Source organism: Calcarisporiella thermophila, assembly GCF_041956535.1.
Source record: "Calcarisporiella thermophila strain CBS 279.70 unplaced genomic scaffold VTP21scaffold_13, whole genome shotgun sequence".
In the NCBI taxonomy this organism is placed as follows: domain Eukaryota; kingdom Fungi; phylum Calcarisporiellomycota; class Calcarisporiellomycetes; order Calcarisporiellales; family Calcarisporiellaceae; genus Calcarisporiella; species Calcarisporiella thermophila.
Genome location: NW_027192203.1, coordinates 539,158 through 554,740, shown reverse-complemented (window position 1 = coordinate 554,740; position 15,583 = coordinate 539,158). Strand labels below are relative to the sequence as shown.

Here is a 15,583-nt window from a genome sequence, read left to right as displayed (position 1 = left end):
TTCCCATGGCCATGCTTCACACATTGGCCGCGTGCTATATTTGCTACCCAGCTGGCCGGCACCATTGACGAGAGGGAGGGGCTGCCTGCAATCGGGCCAGCAGAACGCCCGCGTTTGAGACGGAGGGCTTGGCCGTCGTCCGTGCACAGTGTGCCGCAGAAACCATTTCAAACCGCAGGCTCCCATTCATTCCCTGAGGTCATGGGTTATAAATAGAAATGCGCCGCTAACTCATTTTGAACTAAATCGGGTTGGCATTTTCAGTCCGTTTTTAGTAGAAAGAGACAGGGAGGTAATAACAAGCAAAGAACAAACAGGTGTGTTTCAAACATGGATGGAATAACAAAGTTCACAAGCCACGGGCCAAGCCCCCATGCCCGTCGAATCCCTTCGCACGCGCGGCATCTACTGCGAGCCGTATTGTTTGTAGTAGCCCTCCAGATCCTCGACGTCGTCCTTCGATCCCAGCCAGACGCCACTTCGGTCGTGGATGCCTTGCGGCACAATCTCAAGCGCACGCTTCGTGCCGGTGGATGCCTTGCCGCCGGCGTGCTCGACAATCATCGACATCGGGAACACCTCGTACAGGACGCGCAGCTTGCCCTTCTTCGACTTCTTATCGCTGGGGTAGCCAAAGATGCCGCCGTAGAGGATCGTGCGGTGGATGTCGGCCACCATCGAGCCAACATATCGAGCGGAGTAGGGCGACTTCTTCTCATCCTTGGGGAACTTGAGCGACTCGATGTAGTGTTTGACAGGCTCCTCCCAGTACTTGGCATTGCCTTCGTTGATCGAGTAGATCTTACCGCGTGCTGGGATTTGAATCTAAATAGGAGGGAGAGGGGGGGGGGGTGGCGTAAGCGGAGGGGCCATACATGAAGAACCACCAAGCAACTCACGTTGGGATGGGTTAGGATGAACTCGCCTAGTGCGGGATCAAGCGTGAACCCGTTGACACCGTTGCCGATGGTGAGGATGATCTCGCAGTAGCTGCCATACATACAGTATCCGGCGGCCACCATCTCAGTACCCGGCCGAAGCACGTCACTAATCGAGCCAGACGATCCCTCTTTCTGCAGACAGCCCATAGTGAATTCAGCAAAATCCTCAAAGTCCATTCAGGAACCAGCCCCTTACTCACCACTTTATAGATGCCGAAAATGGTACCCACGGAGACACCGCAGTCAATATTCGACGATCCATCCAAGGGATCGAACACCACGCAATACTTCCCGCGCAGCCCCTCCTCCTCAATCATGATGGCCTGCTCGTCTTCTTCCGACACGAGCACGGCGGTCTTGCCCGAGGCGACAAGGGCGTTGATGAGAATCTCATTCGCAAGCACATCGAGCTTCTTCACATCCTCGCCCTGCACATTAGTCGCGCCAGCAAGGCCAAGTAGGTTGATTAATGCAGCCTGCTTCACTCGAGAGGCAACAAACTTGCAACCCATTTGAATAGCCGTAAGGAGAAGAGTAAGATCCCCGGTGGCCTCTTTTGCTTTCTAATACGTGCCGAGGGGAGAGAGTTAGCCCCGGCCGAGGAAGAAAAGAGGGTCATAGCTCGAATAAGGTTACCATTTGCTCGGAAATGACATGGCGCGTTAATGTGATGATATCGGCGCTTTCCGATGACACGTTGCGATGTGTAGACATGATGGATCTCTTGGGTGGGTGCTTGGGAGTGTGAGGGAAGAGTCAAGTCAATGAAATGAAAAAGAAGAATATGCAAGAACGAGGAAAAAGTGTGAGAAAAAATAATTTGAAAAAAATGCCCGCGTTTTTAATAGTCGACTAAGAGTCGGGGAAAGACGGAATGGATCTCGAGAACCAGTTCTCCCAGCTGCCCCACCCTTCTGCTTGTCTTTTCATGCGCACACGGTTGCACAAACCAGAGAACTTTGAAATGGGACGGTAACAAGGCGGGAGCCAAGGAAAGCATGGGCCCAACCACGGTAAAGACATCCCCTCCATCGCCTTGTATCGATACAAAGTTTGGTTTCTTGGTTGCCTTCTTAAACTTTCACAAAACGGCTCCCGTTGGTAACACGATCAGCCGAATTTCGAAAAGAAAAAAAATGCCTCTTCCGAAAAACGGGGGTCATGGAAAAGGAGCATTTATTATAATGGAAAAGAGAAGGGGGTTGTTTGGGATAATAAACAATGCAGAAACAATATAATACAAAGAGAGATATGCCATCTAGGTGAAAGATGGGGAATGTGAGGGAATATCCAAACGGCGCAATCTATCATCGTCCTTAATACAGTCTAGTGGTGCCGCATCGGCAGCTTCTCTAGGGTGATTTTGGTGCCGGTCTTCTTGAGAGAATATCGCTCCAATATATACGAGTCATACATCACCGCGGCCAGCTTTGCCGCCTCGCGGTGATGCGGTTTTTTGTTAGCCAGAAGAGCCCACGACCGGTTGGCCCAAATGCACATAGCAAGGCATTCCCGGCGCTCGTTAAGCGAAGCATACCAGTACTAAATCATTGAGAAGAGGGAGAGCGGGTCAGCGGGGGAAACATGAGTTGAAGTGAGCCCAATAACGTCTACTTACCTTGAGCAAACCTCCGCTGTGTTTGGCCTCCTCATGCGCCATCCGATCCGCATTAAAGAGCAGCTCGTTGTCAGCCGATGCACTCCGAATGCTTCTGAATGCAACAACAAACCATTCTCCGTCCGATTTAAGACGGCGCCCTAGATCATCCCAATCGAAGATATCCTCCAGCGGGGCTACCATATAGTCCAGAGTGCGAGTCTTTAAGTGCTCCGCTTCTCGGAGCATTTCATGATCGGCAGGAGTAAGGACAAGTTGCGATGGATCTATATGGATATGATCGCGGGGCGGGTGAGGCTGACTTGCAGTGGAGGAGGATGTGGTGGTGGTAGTGGGGGAGGTATCTGTAGCAGCCCCGGCCGAAGAAGATCCATTCTTCTGGTCATGCTGCTGGTTCACGGGGTTCGAGACGGGAAGCTTTTGAGTTAGCATGCTAAGCAAATGTTTTCTAGGCTCGAGAGGGGAAGCAACTCTATACAGCTCCAACAAGAAGGGAAGGAGGTGTGCAAAGGAGCAGGGCGGCGCAGAGAAGAAGGGGATAGTGTGTTGAGTGGAGAAGAGCAGAAGAGAATCGAGAGAGAGAGAAAGAGAGAGAGAGAAAGGGAGAGAAAGAAAGAGAAGAGAATAAAAAATGGGAGCCAAGAAAGAAAAGGCAGAGGAAAGAGTTGTGGTTGTGGAGCCCTTGCGGAATATATAGAAGTTTTGGAATCTATCTAACATCATCCTTCATTTCTCTTGCGCACAACCCCTCTTCAACACCATCTAATGACGAGATTGCGTTATCTGGGTGTGATTGGATTTCTCCACACAGGCTCAAATTAGGTCGGTCGAGAGCTCGCCGGGTGAATGGCCGGAATCTGCTCCAGGGGCTATGTGTGGTTAAGTTTTTTCTGCTTTTTTATGTCGCTATTGCGGGCCAACCAATGGGCCGCAATTTCCACTTAGCCCCTTACTTTTGCTCACCCATATTAATATTTCACCGAAAGCCATCAGCTTCCGGTTTCTTAAATACTGGCCGGTATTTTTCCTCATCCCGTGTCATGCTAATATGTCGCTCTGACGCATTTGATCCCCAATCCCCCGATCTCCTGTGTTGTAGAAGGATGTGATCAAGATATCACAAGGGCTCCTTTCGATTTTTTTGCCAAAGCAACCGCTGAAAGCTAGGGGTTGGGGACTTCTTCATGAAAATATCAGGTCGCTAATTCAATTAAGTCGCAATTGAACGCAAATATAACGAAAGTAGGTATAGCTTAGCGGGTTGCTAAGCATCAAATAGGTACTTAGTAATCCCTTCAATCCAGCTTATGCAGTCATCGGACTGATCCTGCCCTTGTTTGGAGAGGCTTTACCTATAGGATCATGTAATTTTCTTTTTGGTTTTCATGAGCATTTTTGGGAAAAATACAGAGGGCTGCATAGTGTAAGCGGCACGGGGAGGGATTAAGCACGTCATTCAATTTTCGGATTGCTCTTTTGTGATATTACGATCTCACAAACGTGATAATAGATCCGAGTGGTTTGAGTGCTCAGACCACCCTTTTTTCAGCCAAACTCGTGCCTTTCATGATTCTAAAGATTTCCTGCAAGATGATAAAACTCCTTATGCACTTCATAACAACCGTAGTGATCAGACAACAGATGCACCTGGGCGAATTCTCTGCCCACAATCCTTTGCAGAGCTTGAATAGGAAGCAAATGTCGGGGGTTCCACCCGAAATTAGCTGTCAACTTCGCCCCCTTATTAAGCGAAGGGTGTATAATAGAATGTAACCATACGAACAGCCTCGGTTGGGTTTGAATTTTGGGCAAAATCGCCCCTCCCTATTCCGGCACTCGAAGGGAATGAATCCTTTGGGATGCGGTATTCTCAGCCAAAAAATGCCGTTGCTCTGCTTGAAACGATTATGCGTGACTGCCAACAAGCCACCATTCCCCGATTGCAGAAGGAGGAACGCCGTGAGCTTTTTATTCTCACCACTATACCCCCCCCCCCGGGACGTGTTTCAACCCTTATCCATTCCTAATTGTTATTCTTTCCACTCATCAAGCGTGCTTTCTCTCCTCTAAAAACACTCTTCAGTCATGTCCACTGCAGACAAAACCTCCAAAAACCTCCAGGAATTGTCGGAAAAGGCGAGCCAGGAATTGCACCAGGCTTCGAAAGAAGTCAAGGAGAAAGGGCATGAACTGGCGGAAAAATCCAAGGCGGCCATCGAGCACGCCGAAAGCAAACTTGGTCGCTTCTTGCTGAATCCCAACTCGGTCGGTCAGACCCTCCTGGCCGCCACCGTTGGCACGGCGCTGGTTGGCCACCCTGTGCTACGCACCTTTTCGACGCGAGGCCTGTGCGTCTATCTTGTCGCGCACAATATGTTCTGGGCTGGCTCGAACGCATCGCTCGTGTATCTGGAGTCGCCGCTGAAGTTTGTGACCCCTTCGATGAATCGCACTACTGCCATTGATCTTGGACGCCATGTGAGTAAACCGCCCCTCATGGTGGCGTCTTGAAATAAAGAAAAATCGGTCTCTTGGCTCACCACCCCTCCTCCTCCCCTCCCATTTTACTTAGGTCTTCTCGGCTTTGAACAAGGCTGAAATTCTCTTCTCCGTTCTCACCATTGACGCATGGCTTATTCTTAGCCACCGTCTAAGCGGAGCACCCGGCCCCTCCACCCTCGCCGCTATGTTGCGTGAAATGCCAAGTATCCCGGTGAACTGGCACTTGGTGCAACTAGCCCCTGCTGCAATCACCCTGATTGCTCAGTCTGGCTACCTCTTGCCACAACTGATGCAACGTGCGCGGGACCATGTGGAAGGTCGACCTCTGAAGGAATCGCCCGTGCACCGAATTCAGATTCTCTCCGAGGTGGTGAAAACGGCCTCCCTAATCTATGGAGTGTGGCGTGTGGGTCGTCTATTGCTTGACCATTAGTGCTCTAGTTTCCCTCTATTCATACGAATCCCCTTCTGTGGTTTCCCTTGTCTCATTTGTTTTTATCCTCTTGTGTCCATGTGTTCTATGTAATTTTTCCAATCTCCCTCTTCCTTCCACCCATTTTATGTTTGGCTTGCCACCTCCAAAGGACGAGGGTTGCTTTTATGAATATGAATAATTAAATTCTAGATTGATATTTGAGAATGTGCGTTGGATTCAGTGCATTTCCGTTAGTAAAGGCATAGGTTTTTATTGGACGTTTTTATCGTTTTTTTATCGTTTTCATTTTTTCAAAAATGGTTGTCTCAAGATTAAAACAAATATTTACATGCAAATAACCTAGGGTAATCATGTCTTCCCTCGAATGGAACCATCCCAAATTAAAGTAATATTGAGCGACCAGCTTTCCACCTCAGTGAAGGCGCCTTATTTCTTGATGTGCCCAAAGGGGTTCATCGCCGTCACCAGGATGCAGGCGGGTGAACGTGACATATCTACCGTAAGTGCCACTTGGATGCGGTTAAAAACCTTAATCGTCTGGCCGTAGGGCGACTGGAGGATCTCGTTGGCTTCACACATATTCGCCTCTTCTCCCTTATTCCTCTCTTCTACTTCCTCCTCTTCCTCCTCTTCCTCCTCTTCTTCCTCCTCACTCTCTCCCTCGTCTTCCTCGGACTCAAGATCACATGCATTGCCTTCATCAACCTCACTCTCTTCGTCGCCATCTTCATCGTGATCGTCTTCTTCCTCATCTTCAAACTCATGTTCCCCCTCCTCCTCGCTCTCTTCCTCACAACATTCCACTTCGCTGGACCTCTCCCTACTCTCTCGATCTTGCAAACTCATCCCTTGCAATCCCCGCATGGCATCTTCAATCTCTTTCGCATCCTCCATCACCTCTTCTTCCACCAATTTGCACTCCTCGTTCCTCGCCCGCTTGAACATCTTCTCGCTAGCCGCTTGCACCGTGTCTACCCCCGGCTCCCAACACATATGCAGAATCTTCTTGCGCGGGAGAGGTGCAAACTTCTGTAAGGGCATTTGGTCCAAATGCATCCTCTTTTCAATGCCATATTTTGGAATAAACACGTCGAAGGCTTCCTCGAGCACGTCCAACACGATCGCCTCGCATATCTCGGGAGCACCAGAGCGGAGACAGCGCGACTGCAGATAAACACACAGGAAGAGCTGGATCGACTGCTCCTGGGCGTTTTTGGCAGCCTCCTTCTTCGTGTTGCACTGCTGTGCGATCCGCCCGACCGTCTCCTTGTCCAGCGTCGCTCCTCCCTGCAGCGCGGCCTCCAGTTGCCGGTGGACAATCACATCCGCATACCGGCGAATCGGCGAGGTGAAATGCGTGTAGAGAGGAACATTGAGCGCGTAGTGGCGGTACTGCGCCTCATCGAGCATGCCGGTGCAGAAGTATTTTGCACGTTGCATCGGCTTGATGGAGAGGATTTTGAGCACCTCCCGTACATCATCCGATCCTATACGGTTGAAGGAGTCCATAAGGGCACCGGCGGTGCTCCCATCCATGTCATGGCCGAGACAAGCACATAGTTTGATGAATTCCTCCTAAAATGGCAACCATCGTCGAGGAAGGTTAAAAAATCGGAGGGAGAAGAAAGGTTGTATGCCAATCGCAAATGCCTCACTTACCAGTCGTCTCTCGATAGGATCTGCATGCCGCCTTAGAAGTGCTTGCTCAGGGAAGTGGGCCGATATCTTCTCCGCCACACTCATATTCGCCAGAAGCATAAACTCTTCGATGAGGCGGTTGGCTTCGCGCTGCTGATAAACCCATACGTCCATCGGGTTCCCGTGTGCATCGAGCGCGAACTCGAGTCGAACCGAGTTGACGGAAAGCGCGCCGTTTTGGAAACGATCCGCCCGTAGGATTTTGGAGAGCTCCTGTGGAGTTAATCGGGGGGAGTCCAACCTCCAAGGTGAGGAAGAAGAATGCAGCCAATCTAATCCAAGGGGACACTTACATAGAGTAGCAAAATGTCTTTCTCGACCGCCCGGCGATCGTGGTCCATTATCCTTACACCCTCTCCGAGCCCTCGCCCCTCGATCACGTCCTGCGCATCGTCGTACGCTAGTTTTGCGCAACTCCGAATGAGCGTCTTCCCGAACCAAGTGCTGATGACACGTGCATCAGGGGTCATTTTCCAGATGACGGAGAACGCAAGTCGATCCACGCCCGGGTTCAAACTGCAGAGCTCCTCACACAAAAGAGGCGGAAGCATTGGCACCGAGCGCTGCACCAAATAGACGGTGGTGGCACGGTGGCGTGCTTCTTCGTCGAGTTTGGTGCGCGGGCGGACAAAATGGCTCACATCCGCGATATGCACCCCAATTTCCAGGTGTCCGTCCGGTAGGTGCCGGACCGAAACCGCATCGTCGAGATCCTTGGCTGTGCGCGGGTCGATCGTGAAGATTCGGGCGCCACGAAGGTCGAGACGCGAGGCTATTTCTCGTGCGGGGATCTTCCACGGCGTAGTAGGTAGACATGCGATCACCGAGGGTTTGAAGGGGTCGAAGGGTAGATTGTTGGTGGCGAGAATCGCCTCAGTCTCAACCTCGATCTCCCCAACGTCGCCCACAATCTTCTCCATTTTGCCAAAGGGATACATCGAAGTCACGGGCCATCTTGTAATGCTAACCTAATATCCATGGGCGGGGGGTAGGGTTAGAAAACAGGAGGCCAGAAAGGATAGCAAATCAGGTGGGGAGAGAACCGTACCAACACAACTTTATGCTTATAAAGTTCGGGGTTCTTGCAATAATCAGGGGGGGCGTGTTCAACGGGGATCGAGATCAGCGGTACGCGCTTGTCACACGGTTTAAACCAGATGAGCTTGGGCCACTTTTTGGGGTCGTTCATGTCCTCGGCAGGCTCATCCGTTCCGTTTTTCTTGCTACCCTCTTGCTGTCCAGCGGGCCGCAACACGGTCAATTCTCTAGTGTGGTAGAATAGGGTTTTTTAAAGGTTCGAACGAGAAAGGTCAGAGTAACCTGTGGAAAATATACCCTGCATAGACTAGACCCTTCGCGCGTTCAATAATGGCCACCACAATCCCACAGTATTTTGGCTTGTGCACCTCCTCCACAGCCAGGTCGGGCTCCTTGTCATCCTCGATTTCAGATGCTAGGAGGACCACCTGCTCGCTTGTGAATTTACTCTTCTTAGCCTCTTTGGATCTCTCCTTGTTTTCCTTCTCGCTCAGCACTCTGTTGGCGTCTATCAGTTTCACCGCTACTATATCTCCCTCAAGGGCCCGGTTGCGCGCACGGCTTCCATATATATAGATATCCGAGTCAAGATCGTCGGAAGTGACGTATGCATCTGTGCGATTGCGTTTGTTGATGCGCAATGTACCTCGAAAGAGTTGGCCCGAGGAGAGCATGCTCATCACGATATCATGGTGGTAGTGCGGGTCAAAGAGGAGCCGACGGTTTGTGTTGGGCTGGATCCCCAGGGAGAACGATTCCAAGCTTGCGCTAGCGCTAGATGAAGTGCTGGCCACTGATGTTAATTCAGAGTTTTGGTTAGTGACCCCACGCGATTTTTTCTCTCGCGATTTCTCTTTTCCCTCAGTCGAGGCAGTCTTTCGTAAGGATTTGCCTCGCTTTTTCGCACCCTCATCGCGCTTCTTTTCCTTACTGGTAGATTTAGTCTTCCCCATTACAGTCGATTTCAGCTCTTCTGCGGGCTGACCATCGGCGGGCACTTTTCGAGTTGCCTTGGATCGACTCGGCTTCTTTTTCGGTAGATCCACTTCTGGCTTTTCGATAGCAGGATCTGATGACTTTGATTTTGATTTTGATTTTTCCCTGTTACGTGACTTTCGCTTTCTTTCCTCCTCTATCCTTGCCATGCTCTCACCCTCTACCTCAGGTGGCGTCTCAGCTGTTGTGGTATCTACGGTTTTGGGATGCCTCTTCACCTTTGTTTTAGAAGCAGGGTTACTGGAGGTTGACGCCTCTGTAAACTGGGTACAATTAGCAGAAGTAGAAGTAGCCGTAACCGTTGCAGCTATCTCCCTATGTTTAGTGCTCTTCTCTTTTTCTTTCTCCTTAATGAACTTTCGGGGCGACCGTTTACTACGCTTCCCCTCCACCCCATGCTTAGCAGTGTCAGCGGGCGTGGCAATCACTTTCTCCTCCACCGCGATGGCTGTAGGTTCCACGCCCTGATTGCCTTTCTCCGCTTGTGTGGACTTGGCACTAGACACGGCACGCTGTCTGGTCCGTGCTCGATTCTGCGTCTTCGGCTTAGGCTGGACTTCACCCGATGTCTCTTTCATTTTCTCTTTGCCTTTTCCTCCCGTTTTTGGTAAAGCATCTACGGAATAATTCTTTGGAGCATGCCGCCACCTCCGTTCCGCTTGCAAAAGTATTTTTCCAGCTGATTCAACCCCCATCGCGTTGAAATCAAGTTCTACAACCTCGCCAAGTTGCTTGGTGACGTCCACATCCGAGGGAAATGCTGGACCGCGCGAATTTATAAAAGGTCCTGTTCCTGGAACCGATTTCGTGTGAGGCTGTCGCGGACGTTTGCCACGGGCGGATTTAGTGCTGGATGGACTCGATTCCTGAAGGGGATCAGAAGGCAACGAAGAGCCGCAATCATTGCCCGGCTCCATGTGAATAGATTGTTGTCGATTATTTAATGATTATTAATGGATCACTAACAATTTGAGAAATGTATGAGAAAAGATGTTAAGGTGACTCTTACTCAGCGATAGTTAATTCACTCTTTGCACTCCTGTTTTGTGACTGTCAGATTGCCGCCCCCGTATTTCCTCTTTGGTTTGCTCATTTTGAATCCTGTTCTGCTCCTTGAATTTATTTCCTTTCCTATCCTCTCGGTCCTACACCAAGTTAATACCGAGAAACTTGCGGACCATGGCTGTTATATAATGAACGTTTATTGCCATATTCTATTCTTTTTGTTGGTTCAACCAAAAACTAGCACCAGGCCCAGACGAAGGACCCGCTCCATCACCAGATATAGAGAGTAATGAAAATATATAAGGGAATATCCTACAATGATTATTAAAAAAGATTATAAAATATTAATAAAAAGATTGAAAAATAAAGGGGGAAAAAAACAAGATTACAATATATAATAGGAGAATATTAGTTATTTTGGATGTGATGAATAATAAAAAAAAAAATGAAAGTTCACTGCTTTTTCTCCTTGATGCTGTCCTCGTCTTCGCTCCCCGAGCCTTTTAGGGCCATCTTGCGTCGTTTGTTTGCCTCGCGGCATGCCTCTAGTGTGGGAGCATACGTCCCAAACATACGATCCCAGATCGTGAAGAAAGGTTGCGAAAAGTTCATTTTGATTCCGGCAGGTTGGTGATGAATGTCATGGCTAAGAATAGGAAGGGGGCTATGGGTGAGCATTGCGAGACGGGAGCAGGCACATATGGAATAGGGTACTTACTATCTTGCGTTATTGTTGAATAAGAATTGCAGTGGGTTCCAGGGAAAATCGTATCCAGAGTGGTCATCAACTAACCAAGGGCATAGTGTCAACAAGGACAACGCAATGGGGTAGCCTATAGATTAACACCGTACCTGTTTTGATGCTCGAGAAGGCGAAGAAAATTGCTCCACTCTGCACCGAAAGCCCGGCCAGCCAATACGAAAGACCACCGCCCAGGGAGTCCATAAGGAATCCCTCGAGTGGGTGGTTGTAGAGTGCTCCATAAGCGTAGGGGACATACAGGCGATGATGCACGGAGTGTAGATGTTTGTAGAGGAACTTGTTAGTGTGGAAGAAGCGGTGCATCCAATATTGATATGCGTCAAGGATGATCCTATCGCCCAGAAATCCAAATATGAAGAGAACCAATACGTTAAACTCGGAAATTTAGCACTCGCCTCGACAAATAAAAACTAGATCTTACATTGCAAAAAAGAATCGCACTGAAGGCTCCAAGTACCAATATGCCCAACTGGCTAGCTTATCAATCAAGGGCATGCTAACCGTCTTCTCTAGACCTATTAGAGATACGGCTTGCATTATCACCTGATGATACCGAGCAACCGCCAGCGATGTATCGACCGCAATTTTGTCCGCACCGTCCGTTAATACCAGTGCCAGAATGGATTGAAGGGCTTGTTGGAACAAAACCCACCCCATAACTTTACACTTCGAGACCCGATTCTTTGTGAGCTCCTCTGGTGTGTGGATACGGTACGGCTCGAGCATCTGAAAGTTACAGTAATCCAGGAACTCATAGAAGAGAGAATAGATCCAGTAGGCGACTACGGGTAGCACAACAGAGAGGTGTGAGTCAGAGATGAAGGGCAAGAGCTGAGGATGCATTATGGGTGCAGTTGTATTGTATGAAGTTGCGTTCATTTTTTTTGGGGGGGGGTGTATGGGGAAACTTTCTATGGGTAATGCTCGAAGGATGACAACCAGTGAGCAAAATTAGTGAAAATTTCGCAGTGGAGAGAATCGCTTGTTGATACTGTATTAAATAAATAGTCCAAGTTGGGTATTTTTCCTTGGATTAAAATTGAAGAGAAGAGAATCATGCCACTTATTGGAGTTAGTGTCAGAAATTCGATATTAATAAGCCACCTTATGCCCTAATTCTTGGAGGGCTTATTTCTTGGCCATTGCCAACTAAGTTCTTTGCCAATATGGGAGCTATACGGGAGCTTAATTTCTGGCCTGACACTGCAATGATGGAATCATCGACTTACCTCCGGTCTCCAGACAGTGGCCAATCCCAAAAAATCATCAGAGTCTGAAATTAAGTATGTATTATCGGCTAATTTTCTATAATACAGCTGTAGGCTTGGCTACCTCCGGAATATAGGAATGAGATATCCAGCTCATTACAAGCGAATCTGATAGTAGAGAATGGATCTATCGGAGAAACTGGGCAGTGCTTTTGAACGGGATACCAAGAATGGCTGACTTCACATCACTTGAAGGATTGCCCTGGGGCGTGGAAAATTAATAACTGCTTGGCATACTGAGAAAAATATGCTTGAGAGAGTTTAACAGCATAATAAGTCGTCGGTAGAGAGCAGTTCGCAACTGCCTAACAAAAGGATTTTCGCCTTGCATTCCGAGTGTAGATGTGGCCGAGGACTGATTAAAAATGAGCTACAAACCCTCCAGCACAAAGCATATAGCTGGGGCTGATACTATAGCGCTTGTCCCCCTTCTCCCAAAGTAAGGAGGGGCTCTAGACTCTTGCCCATATTATGGGCAAGCCCTTTCCAAGCATATTATCCTTGAACAATCACAACGGGCAATATTTGTGATTAGTTAGCTTTGGGAACTTTCCCGGATACGACCCTCCTTTGAATTCTGCGATAATCAGAGTGTGCCGAATTAATGTGGGGATTAAATAATACTAGCACGACACAAGGCAAGGTTTTAGATCTTACTTCCGAGCTCCTTAGGTGAGCAGTTGAGCTCTGTAATCAAATCGATTTTGAATCAAAAGCATTGGCCAAATTATCCTTTTCCATTTTTTTTTTTTGGGCTCTGGCCGTTTTTCGTTTTTTCTTTTTTCCCTTACCTACATGTTCCTGTAGTTCACAATCAAGGGTGGGAAAATGGAGACCTCCAACGACTTTCTACCGGCCGAAAAGCTCGCGGTGGAAAAACCTCCGCTTCTCAGCCATACCCCCCCTCCGCAGGCAGCACCCATCTCCGCTTCCTATTCTTCGTGGGGGTGGACTTCGAGATTACGTTGGTTCTTCCGGCTAGGACAGACGCCTCAGCCGGGCAATGCCATCGGCGTTGATGATGCCTCTTCGTCACCCTTACCAATGATAACCAATGATGCATTGCCTCAAAAAACTCTCGACCCTGAGACCAAGATTGCAGGGGTCGAACCCAAATCCAATGGTCTCCTTGCCATCCCCGCCACTCATCACATTCACAAGTCCCTCCGCAGGGTTTCATCCGTACCCAATGCCAATGAGCTTGCCAATCCGCTAAAAGAAACTCAGAATCGTCTTGCCGTTCCGCCCGCTTTTCGACGCACGTACTCCTCAAGTAGTATCAAGGTGAAGAAGGTGGAGGTTGGACCAAGCAGTTTCCAAAAGGTCAAGCTATTAGGTAAGGGCGACGTGGGAAAGGTGTACCTTGTTCGGAGGAAGGGAAGCAATAAGCTCTATGCAATGAAAGTGCTTTCCAAGAAAGAGATGATTAAGAGGAACAAAGTAAAGAGGGTCCTGGCCGAACAGGTAGAGCTACGAGCTATTAGCCTGCATGCTTGGAGGAAGCTTTTAATTGATCTTTTGCCTTTCGCATAGGAAATATTGGCCACGAGCAATCACCCCTTTGTCGTGACTCTCTATCATTCATTTCAGAGCGAAAAATATTTATATTTGTGTATGGAATACTGTATGGGAGGCGAATTCTTCCGAGGTATGGCTTTTCCTTTGGTTTGTTCAATTTAGCGTCTTCTTTACCTACTTCGCTGTGGATAGTGTTGCAATCAAGAAAAGGGAAGTGTCTTTCGGAGCCGGACGCTCGGTTTTATACGGCCGAAGTGGTTGCGGCGCTAGAGTACTTGCATCTCAATGGGTTTATATATCGTGATTTGAAACCAGGTAAGCGTGGCATTCATCATTAGGGAAACTGGTATTAACAAGAGAATTGTGCTCAACACCACCTCTAGAAAATATCCTACTCCACCAAACTGGACATATTATGCTTACCGATTTCGATCTCTCAAAACAATCCATGTCAAGTGGCGCACCTGCGATCGTTCGAAGCAATTCGCCCTATGGGGTGGTATGTGTGTTTTTCTTAAGGGCTCTAGAGGGACACTGTCTCATGCCTCGTCTTCTGTCCTTAGGCACCGGCCATTGACACCCGTTCTTGTGTGGGTAATTGGAGAACAAACTCGTTCGTGGGGACAGAAGAGTACATTGCACCTGAGGTGATCAAAGGATGTGGACATACTAGGTAATGTTGCTTGAAGCAATTGAGTAAATCCCAAATAATAATTCTTTTTTTTTCGGGGATTAGTGCGGTGGATTGGTGGACATTAGGCATCTTAATTTATGAAATGCTTGTAAGTGAGACCTTTTTTTTCATTTTCGCCCACACCCTGGTGATGACATTGTGCATATGTATGATGCTGTAGTTTGGGACCACCCCTTTCAAAGGGCCAAATAGGAATGCGACCTTTACCAACATCCTGCGCAGCGACGTATTTTTCCCTGATCATCTTGGCCTCCAGCCTATTTCAAGGTATCTATTCCTAAGATCCATCCTGGTTATTCTCCCTTTCTCCGTATTCACTGACCCTTCACCCTATTTCTGCAGTACGTGCAAAAATCTTATTTGCAAACTTCTCCACAAGGACGAGCATCGCCGTTTAGGATGTCGCGCTGGCGCCGCAGATATAAAGGCGCATTCCTTCTTCAAGCCAATCAACTGGGCTCTCCTGCGACACATCACCCCTCCCATTGTACCAAGTCTGGACGAGGAATTACAGATGAGGACTATGCACGATAGTTTTAGTTTGGATATAGAATCGGAGACGCTGTGCGTTTCGGAGGACGAGGATGGCACCAATCCATTTGGAGAGTTTAACTCAGGTAATTTTTTTCTCTCCCCGCACTCTGGCGAACAGGGGCATTCATCTTTGGATATATATTCATACACAGTGACACTGCATTACGAGGGCGACGATAAGGATTGGTAGATATCTTCCTTAATGTTATATATATATATATGTTTACTTTCCCTCATTTTGTGTATTTATCTCAACTCAAATTACCGTAAATCCTTTTTTTATTCTTGGTTGTATTGTTATATGGATTCTTTTTTATTTTGAAACGAACTTTTATTTTAACCTGACCTTCCTACACTTTTTATATTTTTCTTTATGTGTATATAGAGTTCTGTTTATTAACAACACTGAATTTTTTTTCCTTCTCCTATGGCGACAAAGTGCTCCACCAAATAGAATAACCCCATTTTTGACGGAAGCCTGGAACAAGCTTGGCCGATTCGGCGGGAGGCTCAATACGCAGCAGAAGGGGCTTTGTTTTTCGAAAACCAAAGATCCATCTCGTAGAATCATA

General features: G+C 48.3%; 6 protein-coding genes across 6 annotated transcripts; 2 read left to right on the top strand and 4 right to left on the bottom strand.

The window, feature by feature from the left end:
• Positions 1-405: 405 nt before the first annotated feature.
• On the bottom strand, positions 406-1,655 carry VTP21DRAFT_2147 (uncharacterized protein; the record flags this gene model as incomplete). The annotated part of the gene is made up of 4 exons (XM_069392310.1): positions 406-825; positions 900-1,073; positions 1,142-1,504; positions 1,578-1,655. 4 exons carry the CDS (start codon positions 1,653-1,655, stop codon positions 406-408), a joined length of 1,035 nt encoding a protein of 344 aa, XP_069250724.1.
• A 612-nt stretch (positions 1,656-2,267) lies between these two features.
• On the bottom strand, positions 2,268-2,991 carry VTP21DRAFT_2146 (uncharacterized protein; the record flags this gene model as incomplete). Its single annotated transcript, XM_069392309.1, has 2 exons — positions 2,268-2,483; positions 2,560-2,991. 2 exons carry the CDS (start codon positions 2,989-2,991, stop codon positions 2,268-2,270), a joined length of 648 nt encoding a protein of 215 aa, XP_069250723.1.
• A 1,653-nt stretch (positions 2,992-4,644) lies between these two features.
• VTP21DRAFT_2145 (uncharacterized protein) lies at positions 4,645-5,494 on the top strand (the record flags this gene model as incomplete). Its single annotated transcript, XM_069392308.1, has 2 exons — positions 4,645-5,037; positions 5,132-5,494. The coding sequence occupies 2 exons, from the start codon at positions 4,645-4,647 to the stop codon at positions 5,492-5,494; spliced, it is 756 nt and encodes a 251-aa protein (XP_069250722.1).
• Positions 5,495-5,923: 429 nt separating this feature from the next.
• On the bottom strand, positions 5,924-10,146 carry VTP21DRAFT_2144 (uncharacterized protein; the record flags this gene model as incomplete). Its single annotated transcript, XM_069392307.1, has 5 exons — positions 5,924-7,072; positions 7,157-7,408; positions 7,489-8,163; positions 8,244-8,460; positions 8,531-10,146. 5 exons carry the CDS (start codon positions 10,144-10,146, stop codon positions 5,924-5,926), a joined length of 3,909 nt encoding a protein of 1,302 aa, XP_069250721.1.
• Positions 10,147-10,687: 541 nt separating this feature from the next.
• Positions 10,688-11,876, bottom strand: VTP21DRAFT_2143 (uncharacterized protein; the record flags this gene model as incomplete). The annotated part of the gene is made up of 4 exons (XM_069392306.1): positions 10,688-10,880; positions 10,953-11,022; positions 11,087-11,328; positions 11,419-11,876. 4 exons carry the CDS (start codon positions 11,874-11,876, stop codon positions 10,688-10,690), a joined length of 963 nt encoding a protein of 320 aa, XP_069250720.1.
• A 1,217-nt stretch (positions 11,877-13,093) lies between these two features.
• On the top strand, positions 13,094-15,201 carry VTP21DRAFT_2142 (uncharacterized protein; the record flags this gene model as incomplete). The annotated part of the gene is made up of 9 exons (XM_069392305.1): positions 13,094-13,729; positions 13,799-13,913; positions 13,976-14,098; positions 14,167-14,282; positions 14,347-14,456; positions 14,520-14,565; positions 14,638-14,744; positions 14,820-15,094; positions 15,164-15,201. The coding sequence occupies 9 exons, from the start codon at positions 13,094-13,096 to the stop codon at positions 15,199-15,201; spliced, it is 1,566 nt and encodes a 521-aa protein (XP_069250719.1).
• Between the last annotated feature and the right edge of the window lie 382 nt (positions 15,202-15,583).